Here is a 19,000-nt window from a genome sequence, read left to right as displayed (position 1 = left end):
AGGCTCGACAAAAATGACTACTTATACCTACCCAGTACTCCGTATTCTGAGAGTGAGCTGTTGTGAACTTGGAACTTGGCCTGGTTTGGATACAAGTGATTCAGTGGTACAATTTTCTTCTTGTCAACATTCTGATCAAACAATACAGCATGTCGGTGGCTACAATCAAACAAAGTTATGAAATATCTACAAAGTCATTATCAATTCTAAGTCTATAACATGTATAGGAAATATATCTTTGATTATATAATATATTATCTTGTTTTTTTTTTCCATCAAAGCAACACAATATTTCTCGAAACCAGGCTTTAATTAAATTTAACATATATTCCAATGACTGTATACTGAAAATTGAGAGCCAAGTCTTCTGACCTGGGTATGTAATGAAGTAGATCATATTTATTCTATATGTCTAATAACATCAACCAAAAGTATTTTTTAGTGTACAAGTTTATACACTCTGATTCTCATTTAAGTGATTCCCTGACCATCATACCTGAATGTTCCTCTCTCTACATCTTGTCCACTAAGTCTGACATGATATCCCTCACTGAGTAAAGATCCCCAGGCTAAGGCTTCACCCAAAGCCCAATCTGCCTGTCTCTTTTCAACCATCTGTTTTCTCATCTTCATTATTCTTTTCAAACCTAGAAGGTAAACAAGAATGTGTCCACAGTACACGGATGCCCCACTCACACTATCATTTTCTATGTTTAAAGGACTGTGAAATTGGAATAAATTCTCTAATTTGGCATTAAAATTAGAATGATCTTATCAAAGGGAACATGTATACTAAGTTTCAAGTTGATTGGACTTCTACTTTATCAAAAACTACCTTGACCAAAAACTTTAACCTGAAATTTGCACTATCATTTTCTATGTTCAGTGAACCGTAAAATTGGGGTCAAAACTCTAATTTGGCATTTAAATTAGAAAGATCATATGATAGGGCACATGTATACTAAGTTTCAAGTTGATTGGACTTCAACTTCATCAAAAACTACCTTGACCAAAAACTTTAACCTGAAGCCAAAAACTTTAACCTGAAATTTGCACTATCATTTTCTATGTTCAGTGAACCATAAAATTGGGGTCAAAACTCTAATTTGGCATTTAAATTAGAAAGATCATATCATAGGGCACATGTATACTAAGTTTCAAGTTGATTGGACTTCAACTTCATCAAAAACTACCTTGACCAAAAACTTTAACCTGAAGCCAAAAACTTTAACCTGAAATTTGCACTATCATTTTCTATGTTCAGTGAACCGTAAAATTGGGGTCAAAACTCTAATTTGGCATTTAAATTAGAAAGATCATATCATAGGGCACATGTATACTAAGTTTCAAGTTGATTGGACTTCAACTTCATCAAAAACTACCTTGACCAAAAACTTTAACCTGAAGCCAAAAACTTTAACCTGAAATTTGCACTATCATTTTCTATCAGTGAACCGTAAAATTGGGGTCAAAACTCTAATTTGGCATTTAAATTAGAAAGATCATATCATAAGGAACATGTGTACTAAGTTTCAAGTTGATTGGACTTCAACTTCATCAAAAACTACCTCGACCAAAAACTTTAACCTGAAGCGGGACAGACGGACGAACGGACGAACGAACGGACGGACGAACGAACAGACGGACGAACGGACGCACAGACCAGAAAACATAATGCCCATAAATGGGGCATAAAAATAAAGAATAATAGAGAGCTGGACCCCAGGACAAATATAACAGATCCATTAGTTTCAGAGAACAGTAGTTTACAAGTGATGACAAAAGCTCACATGGCCATGTGACAATAAAAGGTACTCCTCCAAATTAAAACAAAGACAACTCATTAAATGGAAGAATCAATTTTTTCCTAATAAATTGTATGCCCATTTCTGGAAAACCATTTAGATTTAAATATTTTATTAACCTAGATGAAGGTTGAACTTTAATGTAGTTCTTGTCAGGTAGATGCAAGTATAGTGTATACTTAGACACTGTTTCTTTTACCTGAATGAATGGTAACATCCTCTGGCTCAGAACTAACTTTCATTCCGATGTGATTGAGTTTCTCCTCTGGTACAGCTGTGTTTGGTTTGACCATCATCCACCGTTCCTGACCAGGTCCTTCTTTCTTGAAGAAGTTATCCCATGGGGAATCTAACCACTCCCCTTTCTTATGATCCTTTTTATGAATAAATGCTTCTTCACAGATTTTGTTATATTTCTCTATTTCTTCCTGTCAATAAATTTTAAATCATTCTAATTGATATTTTAAAATTAATATGTTTTTGACTTTTCCAACAATATAATTCTGACTTTCTAAGAACCAAAAAATGTATTTCAATCAACAGTGAATCATTTTCCCTGCTAAACCATAGCCTTCAGCTGTAATAAACTATGCTCCCTACGTTACAAGATAGCATCAGTGCCAAATGGCTATATTTATTGAAATGAACAAAAGTATTTTGTTACACAATAAATTCAACAAGTTGTAGAACCAGTTTTAATGTACTTTGTCAAAGAAGAGGCAAAAGAAAGGCTATCTTCATGTATCTGGTACTTTATCTTTTCTTAAGATTATATTCTTATATCAAAATCTACTGACCTCATATGCCTTTGTGGTGACCACTCCTTCTTCGATTAGCTGTTCTGCATATTGGTCTAAAACTGGTTTCTGTACCGCTATCTTCTTGTACATTAATGGTTGAGTAAACATTGGTTCATCTGTTTCATTGTGACCATTCTTACGGTAACATACCTATAAAATAAAGTGTATGGAAATGACATAATGTTGTTAACTTCAAATATTCTAAACACTTTTGATGAGGAATATCATAGTACTGATTTGGTAAACATTCTTATTTCTGAGCACAAAGTCTCCCCAAGTCATTCATAGTTACCAATAGTTAAAACTCACTCAACTTATATGCAATAAACACATATACAAACTCAAATCAAAATAATTCTCTTTAGAAACCACACTAGAGAAAATTTAACCAAATCTTATGTTTTTTATTCCTTTCCACCAAATGATCATAATGTGTATTTTTTTCAGGTTGTATATTTTACATTGATTTGTTTTAATTTTGCAGTACATACCAAATCAATAACTACATCCTTTCCAAACTCTGCCCTCCATTCTGCTGCTACTTTGGACACGTAAACCACAGCATCTGGGTCATCAGCATTGACATGAAAGACTGGGGCGTTGACCATACGAGCCCCGTCTGTACAGTAGGCTGATGATCTGGCTGATCGGGGATCTGTAGTAAATCCAATCTACAACAATTTAATGAAATAAAAACAATATCTAATATATGAATACCTTTCCTTCTATATAAAACATACATGCAAGGTTTATATCTATGTTCCATTATATCATATAAAATGCTTTATTCAATCATTGACAAAAATTAAATACATCCTTATCTGCACTCTTCAAAACCATTGATTGTAAAATAAATTTATCTTTTTTCACATTAAAAATACCGAAAAAAGATTCTTACTTTTTTTTAAACTCTCAATTATATTTAGGCAAATTGATCAGTAAGACAAAATTGTCCTTCTGACTAAATTCTATTTTATAGCAATGGTTTTGTTTTTCTATAATCTAGGATGAAAAACTCATCCCAGCATACTGACCTATATAGGAAACAAAACTCATCCTAGCATACTGACCTATATAGGAAACAAAATGATTGTGTATACTGACCTGATTATTGACAACTATGTGAATTGTTCCATTTGTGGTATAATCTGGAAGGTCACTCAGATGGAAAGTCTCAAAAACTACTCCTTGTCCAGCAAAAGCAGCATCACCATGCAGTAACATACTGACCACCTACAAATAGTCAGATAGTAGATATCTACTTATTCTAATTTTATCAAACGTAACTGTTAACAGCACAACATCATCTTTTAGCAAGATGCACATAACAATTCCCTGACTACTGAAAATGTTTACTAAAATCAACCAGGTCAGGGTTCCTCAATAAGTGGGTTTTAAGTTTTGACATATTGGGAATTAGTATATGAGTCATTCCACGGTAGTGGCTAAAAATAGACTTCTCATTTAAAACAAGTAAAAACAAAGTCTTTGATCTATATTTAAGGTCAATTCGTAATGTCATGCTTTAAATAACATATCAAAGAAATAAAAGAAGATATAATTTCGGTTGTTAATGTTTTTTTAAATATATTTTGAAACCAGTTTATGATGAAGTAGGGTAAAATAATCGGCCATTTTCTGGGACATCTCTGGTACGGTATTTTCAATTATACACAAATACGTTATATTTGTTTATTTATGTTTTATTGAGTAATCTATGGTGAAGTAGATGGTTTAAGCCGTTATAATACGCGATTTTGTCGGAGAAAAATAAACAAAAAAGGTAAAAATATTGTTTTCAAATTAATGTAAACGATCGCTACTGTCGTGTCCACTGTTAAACCCAAAACTAATGGTCTCAGGATTTTTAATTGTAGGTGCCATGCATGAGCGATTATATTTAAATGCACCAATTATGTCTTCTCTTTGTAAAATGTGAAAACAATAACATAAAGACGTTCTGTTGACACATGATCGTAATTGAAATGCACCGGCTGACATTCGCGTCCAGTTTGTAACGATCATTCATTCACCTATATTTTCTTACTGCGCATCAGCAAATCATCAATGTTTGTGTTAGTGACGTAGCATGTGCACATGAATCTCTATAAAATGAGAAATGTTATCATATAATTAAAATAATTAAAATTAATGACAAGCTCCTGAATTATAAATGATAATTTTATATGATGCCAAAATATTTTTAACCACATTTTCCACTTAAAACAAAGTAAATTTATTACATGATACTGAAACTAAGAATAAGAACTTTGTTTTTAATGACTGTCTTATTTTTATTTTTAGCTTTTTAATTAGATAAAAGATTCTAGTTTTTATCTATGAAATTCCACATCGCCAGTCAAGAAAATTGATGTTCACTATTATGAGATATTTTATCATATTAAAATTGATGCAATATATATTTTTACTTTTTAAAATACATACTTGTTCCTTTTAAAATAATTAAGTAACCTCATTTTAGAAAATTAATCTATAACTCTATCCTTTTATAAAAAATAGAATTATATATATATAACTACTATCACTATAGACACTTATTTTGTTTTTGTACAACTTTTAAATATTGTATGTTTAAGTTTTAAAACAAAAACAAACAAAAAAAAAAAACATGTATATAAGACCCTCACATGTAAATACTGCTATGGTGCACGTTTCCTTTATTATAATAAAAAAAAAATAAAATAAAAAGATACAAAATAAAACAGTCTGTATATATATATAAAAACAACTTATAAATGAAAGAAAACCTCCTATATAGTGTGCTGTACATAGTTATCTACATACAACCAGAAAAAAATCTTTCAAAATTTACCCCAAATACTCTAATAATATATATATTAGAGGTGTTCCTATTTAAAGGAAGCTAATACAGAGAAGAAGAAGAATCAGTGACGTGTACAAGCGGGGAACACAAATGGAATATGGCGGAGAATGGGTAGGTAACGTTTCTGTGTCCTGAAATTTAACGATTGACACAAGTAACGATCATTCACAGTTCTTTATTAATAGTTGAAGTATTGTATAAAAATGTAAATATTTACCAGTTCAATGAAGAAGAAATGTAGAAAGTCTATCGATATCCACGAACTTTATATTTCCCTCGGTTACAATAAAAAAATGTTTTTATATTATCATGCAAAAAGACACCGTTTTAAGAAACGATTGTTACATACGGACACTTAGATCTTGTGTCTCAGTAACAATCAAGCAAAATTGTGGAAAACACATAATTTTTAAAGCAAATAATAATGGTTAAATATACCACGGACTTTAGTGTCACCAGTTTTCATTTGCATACTTGCAAATGCACTGCAACTATTGTAATGACAATACATTCCCTATTTCTGTGATGATTGTAACATTGAGACACCAAAATATGTAGCGATTGTTACAAATTAGACACAAGAATTCAAAGTGATTGTAACATAGAGACACCAAAATTATGCGTCTCTGTAACAATCATGTTGAATTGCTGAAAAACATGTTTATTTAGAAAATATTTATGTGCAGTAATGCCAACTTCATTTTAATGGACTTTAATGTCAATGTTTTTCATTTACATACTTGTAAAATGCACTGCAAATATTGAAGTGACAATATAGTCACTATTTTTGTGATGATTGTAACATGGAGACGCCAGAATAAAACACAATTGTTACATTGAGACTCCAAAATTTTATGTGATGGTTACAAAGGGACACTAAAATCTTGAATTGCAGAAATAAACATGTTTATGTTAGACTTAATAAATATTATAATGCCATCTCCATTTCAAATGTCAAAAGTTTATTTTTGCATACTCCCAATGAACTGCCACTATTGTAATGATTATATACTGTCATTTCTGTGATGATTGTAACATTGAGACACGAGTCCACCTAAAGATTGTTACACATGGACACGAAGATTTTATATTTAAACAAAGATCTTGTTGCATTAAAGAAATTATTATATTTCAGGAAAAATTTATTGAAATAAACTTTGCACAATAATATCGGATAAAATAAAATGTGGTGTGATTGCCTGATACCGAAGAAACCACTTTAAATCCGCTATAATATATACTTTCACAATATATACTACTTTCATATACTATATAGAAACTTCCACTCTAGAGTAGGGGGCTATAATGCAATCACCTTGTATAAAAATCCGTCTGTTTGTCCATTTGCCTGTTAAATATTTTTGTCAAACACTATACAGCTACTTCAAAATTAATGTGCGGAATGACCCATACTTGGCCACCAGCTTAACTGTGCGTGATGAGTTGTAATGTGTGAATATAAAAAAGAAGATTTGGATGATTGCCAATGACAATAGACCAAAATAACTTGGAAATTAACAATTAATTTATAGGTAACAGTATGATCTTCAAAAATGAGCAAAGCCCATACAGCGAAGTCAGCTTTAAAAGGCCCTGAAATGACAATGTAAAACAGTTCAATCGAGAAAACTAAAGGCCTTATTTATATAAAAAAAAAAATGAACGAAAAACCAATATGCAACACATAAGACAACGACAACCACTGAATTACAGGCTCCTAACTTGGGACAGACACATACATACATTTTTATACTTTATGTGGTGGGGTTAAACATGTTAGCAGGATCCCATCCCTCCCCCTAACCTGGGACAGTGGTATAACAGTACAACATAAAAACGAACTGTTAAAATCAGTTCAAAAAGGCTTAACTCATCAGATGGACAAACATTTATACAAGTGGACATGGCCGGGTACTTGTTAGCACGTTTCAGATTTTTCAAATACCAGCTTCCTGTTTGCTGACACTTTTTTAATATCAAAATGAACTAAAATTAAAAATTAGTCCTCAAACACCTTTCCAATATAAATGTACAGAATGACGTACTAGGTCACCAGCTTAACAGTTATGAGTTGTAACGTGTGAGCACTTTTTAGATTTTTTAAAATTCATGTTTCCCGATACTTTGAAATTTTTATACCCCCGCTTTGAAAAAAAGGGGGGTATACTGTTTTACCTCTGTCTGTCCTTCCGTCAGTCCATCAGTCTGTCAGTCTTCTCAGGAACTATACTACCAGGATTTCTGAAATTTGGTTTCAGGTTTGATATAAGTCAGCTATTCCCTGTGATGCGTTTTCAGATTCATCACTCAACAACTTCCTGTTTACTGAACACTTGTTTGATTTTACACATGATAGCCAAGTTGAAAATTTTTCGTCACATTTTTCTTAGGAACTACAATACAAGGATTTCTGAAATTTGGTTTAAGGGTTAATATAAGTCAGCTATACCGTGTGATGCGTTTTCAGATTCATTACTCGACAACTTCCTGTTTACCGAACACTTGCATATTTTTACACAATTAATATTATCCTTGTTCAGCCCTTTTTCTGACTTAGGTTACATGCGGGGATATGCTTAGCAACTTATTGTTATAAACAAGACAAAATCGCACTCAAAATCATATCACAAAAAATAAAATGAAAAAATAAAATAAAATGGAAATATCGATCTACCTACCCTATTTTTTTAAAGCATGTAACCTTAAACAGACATTTTATTTTGGCCTACTATCAAAAATGCATATAGGCGAGACATATCCCTGTGTCAACAGTTTATTACATTATCACATTTCTAAGTTCAGTAAACCATAACAACATAAGAATGAGATCAAAACCTTTATTTAACATACAATTAATTTAGAAAGTTCATACCATAAGGAACATGCACATACCAAGTTTGAAGTTGATACGACTTCAACATCATAATAAACAACTTTTACCAAAAACATCCGGGACAGACCAGAAAGCATAATGCCACTGTATTATTTCTTTCAGGTCGTTTTTACGCTTAAAGTTGAGGTCGCAAATGCGGCCACAGGTCAGCAATGATGTCTAAACAAATACCATACATATATCAGAATCTGCTTCACAAAAGAAAACTGCTGCACAAAGGTCAAAGAATAACAGAGACAAAATAAAACAAGACCCTGAAAAATATATAACATACTTAGAAAGAGAAAAAGAACGAAATAGAAAATGTAGGGAAAATTGGTCTTCTGAACAAAAAATCCATCAGAGGGAAAAAACGAGATTACGAGTACGTAAATGGAGAGAAGAAAGAAAACCAGAGGAAATTGTTAAATTAAAAAAAAATACTAAACCAAAAACATGTGCACAAGTAAGTTCACAAAGAGAATACTGGCAGAGAAAAAAAGAAGAACAAAGAGCGAAGTACTCAAGCCAAAAGAGAAGAAGAATTAATGAAAAAAGGCGGTTGCAATACAAATTGGATAAATCCAAGAGCACAACTGAAAACCTAATGCCAGCTGAATCAACAGAAACTCATCAAGGGTATTCAACAAAGGAAGCAGAAAGAAAGGCTATATACAGAGCCTCATTGCATCTACCTTCATCACCTGAAAAGTTTGCATCTGTAGTTGGAGGGTTGACTGCTAAGGCAACTCCTAGAAAAAGAGAAGCATTGACCAAACATGGCCTTTTACTGACACCAACAAAAAAAAGACATCTTAGGCTAAGCCAAGAAATAATCTGCAAGATGAAAGATGATTTGCATAAAACCAGAAAACATCGCACTAAGGAAGTTTTAAAGAAAAGAAGACTTTTAACTAGCTTCATACTTAAAGATGCTGAAAAGAGAAAGGCTGGCATTTCTTGGAAATTTGCAGTAAAATGTTCAAAACTTAAAGATGTATGGGAAGAAGATTCTGAAACACCAAAAAGAAGTGATGCTTTGACAGAAGATACAATTGACAAGATAGAAAAATTCTACAAAGATTTTGACACTGTATGTCTGCCGGATAAAAAACAGGCATCATTGAAATCTGAAGAACCAAAAAGAATCTTGCAGAGCAGTTTAAGGGACAACTACAATGAATTCCTAAAAGAAAACCAAGAATGTACTTTAAGTTTTTCCAAGTTTACTGCATTAAGACCCAAGACTGTACAGACTATGAGTAAATCAATTTTTACATCAGAGGCCCCTGAGGGGGCCTCGGGTGTATTGCCATCGCCTACTTTTCAAAGATCAAAGAGATGCATATATAATTAGTGTTGGAATAATAACCGACATTATAGACCCGCGGACCTATATAGTGCAGAATAAACTTCCGTATCGCTTCTTTTAAATTCATGTTTTCAATGGATACTCAGTTTTTTTAATTTTTCTTAATGCAAAATTTATAATATGAAAATGTTTTGTCGTTAGAAATATTTGTATATTAATCAAACGATCTTCAAAATCAATGACGCGTCGAAAAATTGTTGTTGCGGATGAATACCACGAGTGCGCAAGAGGGCAAGAGCGAGCGTGTAGAAAATCGAGAGGAAATCAATTCACACATTTATACACAGAAAGGTAATCATATTTCAATTATTTGATTTGGAGTCACCTTTTTAAACCGTTTGTAGCATATTTGTCTATAATATTAACGTAGCAAAACCAGGAAAATTTAATCTGTCATAATATTAAAATAAATTATCAGGTCACGTCCCGTCCCGCAGCCATTTTGAAAATCATGAAAATACCAGCAGATTGGGTAGGAGTAACAAGAACCTGCAAGGCCTTTAAAGATAAGGTTACTATTTGTGTATTTTTTATAACAACAATTTGTTTTTATAAAGATCTCAACAATTTTTGGAGTTAAATTTCTTTTCTTCGTAAATAACAAGTAGATTGATCACTTGCACACACACACGGAACTATTTTCTGTTTTTTTAAGATACTGTTTCGGATTTTCGCTCCTTCTCCGACTTAGTTTGTTGCATTAGTATATGTGAATATGTCCCTTGACTGGAAAATACGCGGAATTTGTAATGACTTTGACCAAGGATTTGTAAATCCTTGCTTTGACTATGTCTATGTAAGTAATTCTAATATATAATTATTGGTTGAATTTATTGTTTATATATAATATTCAGAGAATCTTCGACTTTTTCTTCTTCCAATAGAGTTGGACTCTTTTTGAGTGTATAAAGACTCTTGCTCGTAAAATCAAGAGTCTTACTTTACACTGAAATGTCAGAATTTGGGTTAATCACATTTACTGAATTACTATAGATATATTGGGAGAAACCTTACAGTTTTGGAGATATAAATATAGATTAACTGTCCTGTTTTTTTAAGTCTTCCTTAGCTTGTAGTATTGTATTATTTTGACCATACATGACATGTATCGCCAAAATTATATGATAATTTGATGACATACTTGTGCTTATCATACTCTACAGCATTATTTAATTTAAATGTGTAACCATATTCATGTCAAATTTTAGTAACTTATATTAGACATTTGTTCACACATACATGCATATAAGAACTTGAATTGAGCAAATATGATTAGTTATATCTATGAGAAATACAATCAGTTAACTTTATCTATGAGCACCCATGAGATCTTAAATTGAGCAAATATGATCAGTTATATGTTGAGTAAAATTTGATCTAGATCTACTCAATTGAGTTAGATATATATCAATATTGAGACTAATCTAAATGGTTATTCGAGTACACATGAGCCTATTTATACTATTGAGAGCAATATTGGGATACTGCATGAGCAAACTAAGCAAATCTTTATTGAGACAAACCTATGAGCGCTATATTTTTAAATTTGTTCTTGACAATTTGTTTTTGTTTATTTTAAAAAAAAAATATAGGGACAACAGAGTTGGTGTCTGTGGGTTCGATTCCCACCCTAGGCATTCATTTATATTGGCTGGTGCAAAGCGGGCAGTTTAGCTTAGTGGCCCCACACTGACTCTGTTGTTCATATGTTACTTAAAAAAATTAGGCGGCATCGTTCAGGTCTTGCCATTTTTATTTTTCTATTCGAAAATCAGACACAACAAAACCATTGAATAATTGTGAAAATTATACCACAGATAACTATGGTAAAACTTTAATTGTTTTTGGCATAATTAAACTTGGCTGCCATCCAAGATCTAAAAAGTTTTTATATTGATGAATTATATATATCAGATTTGGATTCTTTTGGTTACAAAACATTTTGGATGGTACATTTAGGTAGGGGCCAAATCTTTATTCCTGAGGCTTAAAGCTTTCAGGTCTGAAAATTGCCCAAAATCATCACATTTTGACAAATTTGGAACGTAAAATGTACTTTTATGAAAAGAACTGATTTATTGAGTGTTAAGACTTTTGAAATAGACCCAAATTACAAACCAAATTGAGAACTTTTTGGAGTTTTATAGTTTAGGCTATTTTGGGCAATAAGTGAAACTTGTCCTTTAAATCAGTGGTTTCACAATAACCATTATATACTAAGTATCTGTTAGAAGATAGCTCTTTCACAGTACATTGTTAAACTTAAAGATAAATATATACCGACAATGACCAATATTAATGATGGAATGAGATTATACAAGTTTATATACTGTTTTATATTGTTACATGTACATACATAAATGAAAATTAAAACCAAACTGTTGTCATTATTCATAAAAAAAGAAAAGGGAGGTATGATTGGTATAAATCAGACACCAGCTCTAGACAAAATGATGAAAAAGAAATAAAGCTTATAACCATACAACATTTTTACAATCAGAAAAAAACTATACATAAATCAGTTAGAAATAGCCATGAAATGTCAAATGTTAAACAATATATACAAGAAAACTAATGGCCACATCAATGTACAATCGGGAAATCAAGATATACACCAAAAAATTACAAGGCCTGTTTTACAGGTTTCTTACAAAGGACCGACACATTCATATGGTAGTTGTGTTCTATATGTATAGTGCAAAATGTTCTCATTGCTATACCAGTGGTATCCAAAGTATTAAATACCGAACAAAGTTAAAAAAACCTAACAGTTGAAAAACTATCCAAATGTGATATTCAATTAACAAAAATACCATCATTAGCAAATGGCTATCTACATATAATACATTGTAATATTTACAATGAACCATTTAATAATTAGAAAACAGAACCTACAATGTACATGTATAGCTGCTGATTTAAAAAAAAATATAATGGATAAATGATTGACTGTGTTACAATAAAACCAAGATACAAATGTAACTCAGTGAAGCTATTTATGAACATTTAAAGAGTTTGTGTTGACTGCAACAAAAATCTAGAATAAGGGATAGTAATCTTGCTGTGTTAACATCCATTTAATTAGCAATTGATTCAAAAGCTAAATGTTTCAGAAAAAAGACCTGGATACTACATGTACAAACATTGTTAATAAATGCCATTTGTAGAGCAGGAACTGCTTACCCATCCGGAGCACCTGAGATCACCTGTTTTGGTGGGGTTTGTGTTGCTCAGTCTTTAGTTTTCTATGTTGTTTCTAGTGTACTTTTATTTGTATGCATGTCTTTTTCAGTTTTAGTCATGGAATTGTAAGTTTATTTTCCATTTATGAGTTTGCTGTTCATCTGGTATCTTTAGCCCCAGGGTTTCCCCTGGGTCAATTATTTTTTTCGCCACCTCTTTCGCCAAAACAATATATTTTTCCCCACTTTATTTTTCAATTAGCCACAATATTACAATTTATCTGTTTTGATATGATTGTCTTGAACCTCTTTTTCATAGTTCAGTGAGTGACTATATAGCTACTCGAAGAACTGTTTGCTATGTTGATTCTCTATTATAAGTTATATGTTAGCGATTTTTGTATGTGTGCAACTATATGGTCATAATGCCAATCTAACAGTTCTCATTTGACCAAGTAATCATTGATAATTCACAAAATTAAGTTTCCTAGTTCAAGTCAGTATCTCAGATATGATAGCAAATTATATTTAATATTTGTACTATATTGTATGGTGAACATATCTGTCTGATAGGTATAATATAAACACCTGTCATTTATCAATAATTCAACACAACTTGAGGTCCTCTGATGTTCAGTACTTCAGTACTTTGATTAACAATTGTCTGTGCGAATATTGTACCAACATTCAATATAAGGTAAAGGCTTTAAATATGCAAGGAATAAAAACCAGATATGAATTATTATCAAGAACTGTATGCCCAAAACCAGAGGGTTCTAGATACTACAAAATTGAATGCGTCAAAAGGTTATGCAAATTATGTGGGGTGGATAAGTTTATATCCCAGTTAGACTTGTACAAAAGGCATAATATACAATGGTATAAATGGGAAACGCAGACATATATGTATGCAAATGAAAAAAAATCAAAGAAGGTTCTAAGTTTAAAGAAAGAGAGTGTCTCTAATTTCCTGGAAGAGCTCAAAAAAGAATTACAGCCATTCAGTGCTCACTTAAATACTGCCTGGTGGCAACATGACCAATTCAGACATGTGACACAGAATTTGCCATCTGATTGGACTGTTTTCTGTAGTGATTTTGCCGAAAATTACACATGTTTATACCAGGATGAAGCACAAAGTGCTCATTGGTCTCACGACACGGTCACACTTTTCAGCATTGTTGCGTACATCAGATGCAAATTCTGTGAATTAGTCGTAACGCAAAGCATGATCTATGTGTCAGAAGACAAAAAACATGATGTTCATTATGTTCAACATTGTATTTCATTGGCAAACGAGTATATACAAAGAGTCTATGAGATGAAATCTAAGAGGCAGATTCACTTCAGTGATGGAGCAGCTTCACAGTTCAAGTCTAAAACCCCATTTGCAGATGCTCTTCACAGCAAATCAGACTTTGGTTTTCCTGTTGAAAAACACTTTTTTGGAAGCAGGCATGGGAAAGGACCATGTGATGGTGAATTTGGCGTTATTAAAAGAATTGTAACAAATGCTGTAAAAAACAGAAAAGCCATGGTGAAAAATGCAAGTGAATTCTTTGATTTTGCAGAGGCAAATTTAAGACGTCCAACACTAGACTCACAGAATGAATGTTGTCATTTTAGAAGAAATTTCTTTATAGTAAAGGAAGGTGATGTCAACAGAAAACGCCCAGAGAGGACCAATGTAAAGGCTGTTCCTGAAACCAGACAACTTCATTCTGTGAGGGCTGCCGATGATTCAGCCTCCTTAGAAAAGCGCACACTTAGCTGCTTTTGCTCAACATGCATGCAAGGATCTGGTTCCTGTCATAATGCAGACATGGTAGAAGGTTGGATAAAAGAGACACAAAGAAGACAGTTGAACAAGAAAGACACCTCTAAAAAAAGTAAGAAAGTTGACAAGAAAAATGTCAAAGGTTTGTTAAAGGAAACGCCAAGAAAACAAAGAGCAACTTGTTCAAATAGCCACAAAACAGCAGACTCACAAGAAAGATCACAGGATTCACCAAACCAAAAAGAATTTAACAGACAAGACACGACAGTTGAAGAAGTGCACTCTGTTTTTGAAGTTATATTACAAACTTTGAAGAGTTGTACTTCAATAGATGACATCATGATTAAAGGAACTGAACTCGCAAGTGTAATACCAAATCTTAGGTGCAACAAAGATGAAGACATTTCTATTTCTGGAAGTGGGTTACACATTGACAAGTTCGGCATGGAACTGTTGCCGGATGATGTCAAGAAGCAAGGATATTTCCCTGCAAGTGTACTTGGTGATGGAAATTGTTTGCCTAGGTCTGCTAGTGTGATAATGTATGGAACGGAAAATAATCATACAGAACTACGTGCAAGAATTGCACTAGAACTGGCATGCTATTTGCCGCTATATGTGGACTATACATATTTAAGGAGAGGTGAACAACTATCTGATAAAGAAGCGCTTGTTCTCCCAAAGTCTTACGTTATGTATTCAGAGCTGTATACACCTGGAGATATAATTACTTCATCTTTGATAGAAAGAACACTATTTGAAGAGATTAGGAAAGTATGCAGTGCAAATGAATTCATGGGAATTTGGCAGCTTTTTGCACTTGCATCAGTTTTGGGAAGGCCTCTGCAATCAGTTTATCCAAATCGTGGAAATCCAAATGTGAGAAAAGATCTCAATCGATCAATCTTGCCAAGGGAAATGGAAAGCAACACACCTGCATATATCCTCTGGTCATCAAACAGAAATGATGAAATGACATATGCTCATTGGATTCCAAACCATTTCTGTCCAATTTTGAAGATGTCCATAAATGATGATGTCCTTGAATACAGTACTGACACTCTTGGAGATATAGACCTGGAAAACATCAGTGGGTTATCTGAGCAGCTGGCTCCATGGGTCATGGATTTACTTGATGACAGTGATTCAGAAGTCAGCAATAACCAATATAATATGGTAAATATTTCTATAATGTTAGATGTGTTCATGATCATACAGTAATGAACAATGATGGAGCAACATTTTTTTCAATAAGTTATTTGGCCTTTTAAACTTTATTGGAATCCTTGTATCTATGATGAGGTTTTTAAACAGTTAATGTATCGCTTTCACTTGGTACATGGATTTGTTTTCACTTAATTATTAGTGTGTCTTAAGAATTATAAATATGCAATTATATGCTATTAAATGCATTACAATTTCATGCTGTTTTTCAGTATGAGACCACAGCTGATCAACACTCCTTATTGGATACACTGACAGATAACCAGTCCTCGATGACAGTTAAACCAATGGATGTCCATCCTTTTGCTTCAGTTCAACCTGACGAGGCTCTGATGTCCAACTTGCAGGATAACAGTGAACAGAGCAACAAAAGTAGTGTTGTGTCTAAGGTATCTATAATTTATTATGTAAATTGCAGACCCAGATATTGGGCATGATCATACAGTTATAATAGACAATGATGAAGCCACTCATTTAAAAAAAAAAATTAAATAAGCTGTTTTAGACCCATTAATGTATTGATTTCATTTGGTACGTGGATCTTTTTTGTCTTGATGAATAAAGGTGTGCAAGAATTTTATGCCATTACATGCATTACAATTTCATGCTGTTTTTCAGGATGAGACCACAGCTAATCAACACTCCTTATTGGATACACTGACAGATAACCAGTCCTCGATGACAGTTAAACCCATGGATGTCCAACCTTTTGCTTCAGTTCAACCTGACGAGGCTCTGATGTCCGACTTGCAGGATAACAGTGAACAGCAAGGCCGTAACTAAGCCTCTTATTTTAGTGAGGCAAAATAATTGAGCCGAGCGAAGCGAGGTAAAAATATTTTTTTGAGGGTATGAAATGAATGGTGCAAAATCCTGCATTCTAAGCATTTTTAGAGAGTTTGATAATGTTTTGAATTTGGACACTTTTTATATAAATTTTTTCGTATTTTAAGACTTTTACTAACATCAAATTTTTAACAACTTTATTTAAATTTATATGTAAGACAATCATCCAAATATCAATTTGAGTCTGCTGCCAGAACATAAAACAAACATCGAATCAGTAGAGTTTTCCAAATTTTTCTATGGCCGGTTCAGTCAAATCGTTTCAGAATCATAATTTGGTCTGCTGATATCATTATTCAGTCGGAAACCAGGTTGAAATAGAACAAAAGAATCGAAGCTCTTTGTTAGAGAAGGCGATAAATGTTTACTGTATTGTTTACTATAGTGACAAAATTTTAAAAATTTAATAGAAACATACAAAATTGCAATTTTCTTCTCAATTACGAGGTGTTTTATTTTAAAACACCATTTGCATAAGTTTTCAATTTATCTAGTACATAGTTAAGCAGAACAATTAGATATCAAGTTGGATGAAGAAAATGCATAACCTCCGATTTTTATGAAAAAATTATCACGGACGGAAAACATATCAAACTATTAGTTCAGTAATTTTCGTGTCTGCCCTTCCATTATGTGACTGAAGAAAAAATTCCAAAAAATGGGTAACAATTGTATCGAAAAGAGAAAATCGAGTGCACCTTTTTATGTTAGGGCGTGTTTGAGTTGAGTATTTTGTCTTGATATCGTACAAAGTAAGAATATTTCATACATCGTCTCGCTTCAAATTCTATTATTTTTATATATTAAAGCTACAGGTTGACTTTATAACACAAAAAAATCACAGTACTAAAAGATGAAATATATGGGTCAAGTGAAATACCTATCTAATGAGTCACAAAAAAAGAGAAGGTGTGTTCGAATAGCTATTTTTTTTTACTGAAAGTACTTGACGACAGTCTTTCAAGTTTGATGATGAAAATGCATATCTTCGAAAAATTCTAATTTTTTGTGTGTGATTACAAGGTTTAAAGTATTCATACACTAAAAAAATCTAGTCTGCCCTTCCACAGAATATTTAATTAGAATTTTTTTTAAATGTTTATGAATTTTCGAAAATTCCACCTGACAACCGATCAGACAATAGTTTTAAGTTGAATCAATGCAGACAAGATTATTAACTGATGCTCATTAGCTAGTTGATACATTTGTCTTTTAAAATACAATTGACATATAAGGATCGTAATGGTGCAATGTGGATAAATTTATCGGTTTCCAAGAGCAATATTGGTAGCGCGTCATCCCTACAATGGCTTCCATTTCTACGATTGTGAAAATGAACTGGCGTAATGGGGAGATAATTTTGACGAAGTAGACTCCTGACTGTATCGTGATGAACATGACGCATGGCAAGACCGCACAATCTCTCGCCAGTCATGCATGCTATTTTCCAAGTTTTCAGTCGTTTCAGGGCATTCTGTGTTTCTAAAGGTAGCACATTATCATCAACACAATGATCAATGTCTTCTTCCAATTCCTTCTCCATCAGCAATTGGGTAGCAGCATCGGTAGTAACAGTTTTGTTTGCAAAAGGGAATTAAGCTTTCATGTAAGCACCATCATACAGTCGCATTTGCAAAATATTAAACTCGCTTTCATGCTGACATAGAGTAGACAAACTAGGGATAGAATGGGGTAAGATACATGTATATTATTCTATCTATAAAGTAAGTATATATGATATGGGTACAGGGGAATTTGAATGGAGTTTTTAACGTTTACATGTAATTTCAAATTATTTCTGGAAATAGTCGGTGGTATTTTAGTTACAGAATCTATAAATTTAGGGGTAAGGGGTTTGGGGTGTCCGATTCCGAAACCCCGAATATAAGAAAACGAAATTCCGTAGTCCCGAATAAATAAAGTCAAAATCCTGTGTTAAAAGTTCTACCATTCCTCAATAATATCAAATTGGAATATTTGTAATTTCATTCGTTTAAACGGGCAGTGCATTAGAGTGAAATTAATTTCTCCTGGGTGTTTTCATCAATGTAACATAGGGGGCGTTTAGGTTTCCCGCTTCTAAATTATTTTCGCGGTATTTTATTGCCCGTGTAATCATTCAGCACGACACCGTCAATCTGAACAGTTCGCTTTTTTCTTGGTAAATTTTCATCTTGAACTTAGCCATGGATCCAGAGAATCCAACACCACTTGAAGAATCTCCTGATGTTTCATTACAGGACATTTTCAGAGCTGTTAAACAACAAGGTGACATTA

The 19,000-nt window shown here is 32.8% G+C and overlaps 3 protein-coding genes across 4 annotated transcripts in view; 2 read left to right on the top strand and 1 right to left on the bottom strand.

Annotated features, from left to right (window-relative positions):
• LOC143046272 (2-oxoglutarate dehydrogenase complex component E1-like) overlaps positions 1–19,000 on the bottom strand; it is a 61,204-nt gene that overhangs the window by 10,779 nt on the left and 31,425 nt on the right. For both annotated transcript variants that reach the window (XM_076219353.1, XM_076219354.1), the window contains exons 9-14: positions 3,710–3,838; positions 3,097–3,276; positions 2,603–2,755; positions 2,005–2,233; positions 497–647; positions 32–159 (exon numbers count right to left, since the gene is read on the bottom strand). In XM_076219353.1, the coding sequence (XP_076075468.1) occupies positions 32–159; positions 497–647; positions 2,005–2,233; positions 2,603–2,755; positions 3,097–3,276; positions 3,710–3,838 (970 nt within the window). The remainder of the gene's footprint in view (positions 1–31; positions 160–496; positions 648–2,004; positions 2,234–2,602; positions 2,756–3,096; positions 3,277–3,709; positions 3,839–19,000) is intronic.
• LOC143046447 (uncharacterized) lies at positions 5,558–10,595 on the top strand. The gene is made up of 3 exons (XM_076219609.1): positions 5,558–5,561; positions 8,529–9,584; positions 10,549–10,595. The coding sequence occupies exons 1-3, from the start codon at positions 5,558–5,560 to the stop codon at positions 10,593–10,595; spliced, it is 1,107 nt and encodes a 368-aa protein (XP_076075724.1).
• On the top strand, positions 13,537–16,660 carry LOC143046446 (uncharacterized). Its single transcript, XM_076219608.1, has 3 exons — positions 13,537–15,427; positions 16,090–16,266; positions 16,496–16,660. The coding sequence occupies exons 1-3, from the start codon at positions 13,589–13,591 to the stop codon at positions 16,658–16,660; spliced, it is 2,181 nt and encodes a 726-aa protein (XP_076075723.1). The 5' UTR covers positions 13,537–13,588.

This window comes from Mytilus galloprovincialis, chromosome 9, assembly GCF_965363235.1.
Source record: "Mytilus galloprovincialis chromosome 9, xbMytGall1.hap1.1, whole genome shotgun sequence".
NCBI lineage: Eukaryota > Metazoa > Mollusca > Bivalvia > Mytilida > Mytilidae > Mytilus > Mytilus galloprovincialis.
This window is presented reverse-complemented; position numbering and strand designations above follow the sequence as displayed.

Excerpts from the sequence above, each read along its gene's own strand:
- LOC143046447 (XM_076219609.1), top strand. Across the intron at positions 9,585-10,548 it reads CAAGACTGTACAGACTATGA|AGAATCTTCGACTTTTTCTT; the intron begins GTAAATCAATTT and ends TATAATATTCAG.
- LOC143046446 (XM_076219608.1), top strand. The coding sequence starts at position 13,589 with ATGCAAGGAATAAAAACCAGATATGAATTATTATCAAGAACTGTATGC. Across the intron at positions 15,428-16,089 it reads TATTTGAAGAGATTAGGAAA|TATGAGACCACAGCTGATCA; the intron begins GTATGCAGTGCA and ends GCTGTTTTTCAG. Across the intron at positions 16,267-16,495 it reads AAAGTAGTGTTGTGTCTAAG|GATGAGACCACAGCTAATCA; the intron begins GTATCTATAATT and ends GCTGTTTTTCAG.